The 2,175-nt window shown below is 35.7% G+C and overlaps 1 protein-coding gene across 1 annotated transcript; it reads right to left on the bottom strand.

The window, feature by feature from the left end:
- LOC124259245 lies at nt 1–372 on the bottom strand. The gene has a single exon (XM_046693355.1). The coding sequence runs from the start codon at nt 370–372 to the stop codon at nt 1–3; it is 372 nt and encodes a 123-aa protein (XP_046549311.1).
- Between the last annotated feature and the right edge of the window lie 1,803 nt (nt 373–2,175).

Here is a 2,175-nt window from a genome sequence, read left to right as displayed (position 1 = left end):
CTACACGGGCAGTAACTCTGCGAGGTAGTCAGGGGCCATTCCGTCGAGACACTTGTACGTCATAACAATAGTTTTGTAGTCAATTCTTGCGGTGATTGGTAGCCAGTGTAAATCGTTTAGTATTGGAGTAATGTGATCGAAGACTTTAGACTTTGTAATGATTCTTGCAGCAGTGTTTTGGAGGGCTTGAAGGCGACGTAGCTGATCTTGGTTGACGTTGTTGAGGAGGCTGTTGCAGTAATCTACTCGGGACATGACCAGAGATAGGACAAGTTTTGAAGTAGCATCAGCACTCAGATAGTTATGGAGTTTTCCAATGTTCCTGAGATGCATATGAGCCGTGTTAATTATGTTGGAGATCTGCTTGTCCATTTTCAGATTTTCATCGAGAATAACCCCTAGATTCTTGACCTTCGGGGTTGGGGCTATGGCAGTATTCCCTGTTTGGAAAGATGGCCTGTCAAGTTTGGAAAGTTATGTTTTCGACCCAATAAGCAAGAATTCTGATTTTCCTAATTAATTTTCAATAGGTTTTAGTCATCCATGTCTGAATGTCATTGCAGGAATCAGAAAGAGTGTCCAAAGATGGCAGGGCTTCTGTGGTAGGGAATGAAGAATAAATTTGATTGTCATCTGCATATTGATGGTTGGTGACTTTATGCTTGTCTGCTATTCTTCCCAGTGGTGTAGTGTACACAGAGAACAGCACTGGTCCTAGCACAGAACCTTGGGGGGCGCCACTTCTGAGATCTGTGGGACTTGATGTTTTGCTCTCAATTTTAACTACTTGAGATCGATCTGATAGGTAAGATTGGAACCATGAAAGAGCAGTACCCTTGACGTTCAGGTCACTTTCCATTCTTGACAACAACGTGTCAACATATAGAGGAATATGTGTACAAAACAGCTCGTGGGATCAATAGAGATATGTTACATTAAATATCACTATCAGTAATATGTTTTGGTTAAATAGTCATTCACGATTAAGTTCTGGGATGAGAGGAAACCATTTGGCTAAAAAGCTTTCTTCTGGAAATGCATTTTTCAGTGGTGAATATGTCTGTCATATCCTTAAGTAATTATCAACTTTTGGAAAAAAAAATTTTCCGAAAGAACAAGTGTAAATATACCTCTTAGCAGATAGATTATGTGATTCAGTAATGGGTTTTTACCTAAAAAGCCAAACCAGATCAAAGTTTTTGTCAAATTAAGTGCTTGGATACTTTTCGTAATCCACTGTTCAAGTTCCTTCCAGAAAGTTTTGGTTTCATCACATTCCCAGTATACATGGCATAGGGTCTCACCAGAAACATTACAAAAAGAACATATTGTATTGGATTCATTATAGAAAGTTCTTTTTTGGTAATAACAATTCCGTGCAGAAATTTATATTGAAAATCTAACAATTTCACATCTCTTAAATTCTTTCTGCAAATATCACAAATCATATGCCAATCAAAATCAATTGGCGACTTAAGGTTGGAGTTATCACATTGTCTAAATAGGCATCATTCTCATAGTTCTTAGCAGAAGAATACAGTTTTTTTATAAAACTCTTTAAGTTCATTTAAGATTGCATCGCTGTCAGTAATTTCTTCATTCTTATCTGTAATAATTTTATTTATTGATTTGCTAACATAAAAAATCCTATTTTTTAAATGACAAATGTTTTGTTGGTTTTTCCCCTTCTTCATGCCATAAAATTCTGTTTCTGCGTTGAATTCTTCTTATCTCTTTTTCCTTAATTTGTTGTAGTTCTGTTTTAAATTTAGAAAGTTCAGATAGTAAGGTTTCATCTACGTTTTGAAAATATTTTAATAGTAGCTTCACAGTCTCTTATTTTAGTTTCTAACTCATTAGATTTGTCCTTTGTTTTCTTTTGAAGATAAGATGAAAGCGATATTGATTAACCTCGGACCTTCATCAGAAATGTTTCTAAGAATAAGCTGTCATCTATCTTAAGTTTGATATCTGAGTCATTCACATTCTCAACATAAGAGTCAATATCTGAGTATTCTTTAGTCGTCTCCCTTAAGACTGATCTGAATAAAGCAGCATATTCGGGATGTAAGAGTAAAGAAGTATTGAGTTTCCAGTAACGCTTCCCTCTTTTTTTATTAACAGTGTTTGAGAAAGTAAAGCTAATAGCTGAATTGTCTGTTTTATAGCCAGGTA

This window comes from Haliotis rubra, unplaced genomic scaffold (genome assembly GCF_003918875.1).
Source record: "Haliotis rubra isolate DU_JTF1 unplaced genomic scaffold, ASM391887v1 Scf715, whole genome shotgun sequence".
NCBI lineage: Eukaryota > Metazoa > Mollusca > Gastropoda > Lepetellida > Haliotidae > Haliotis > Haliotis rubra.
This window is presented reverse-complemented; position numbering and strand designations above follow the sequence as displayed.

Bases quoted from the DNA above. Each gene is read 5' to 3' on its own strand.
- LOC124259245 (XM_046693355.1), bottom strand. From the start codon at position 372: ATGGACAAGCAGATCTCCAACATAATTAACACGGCTCATATGCATCTC.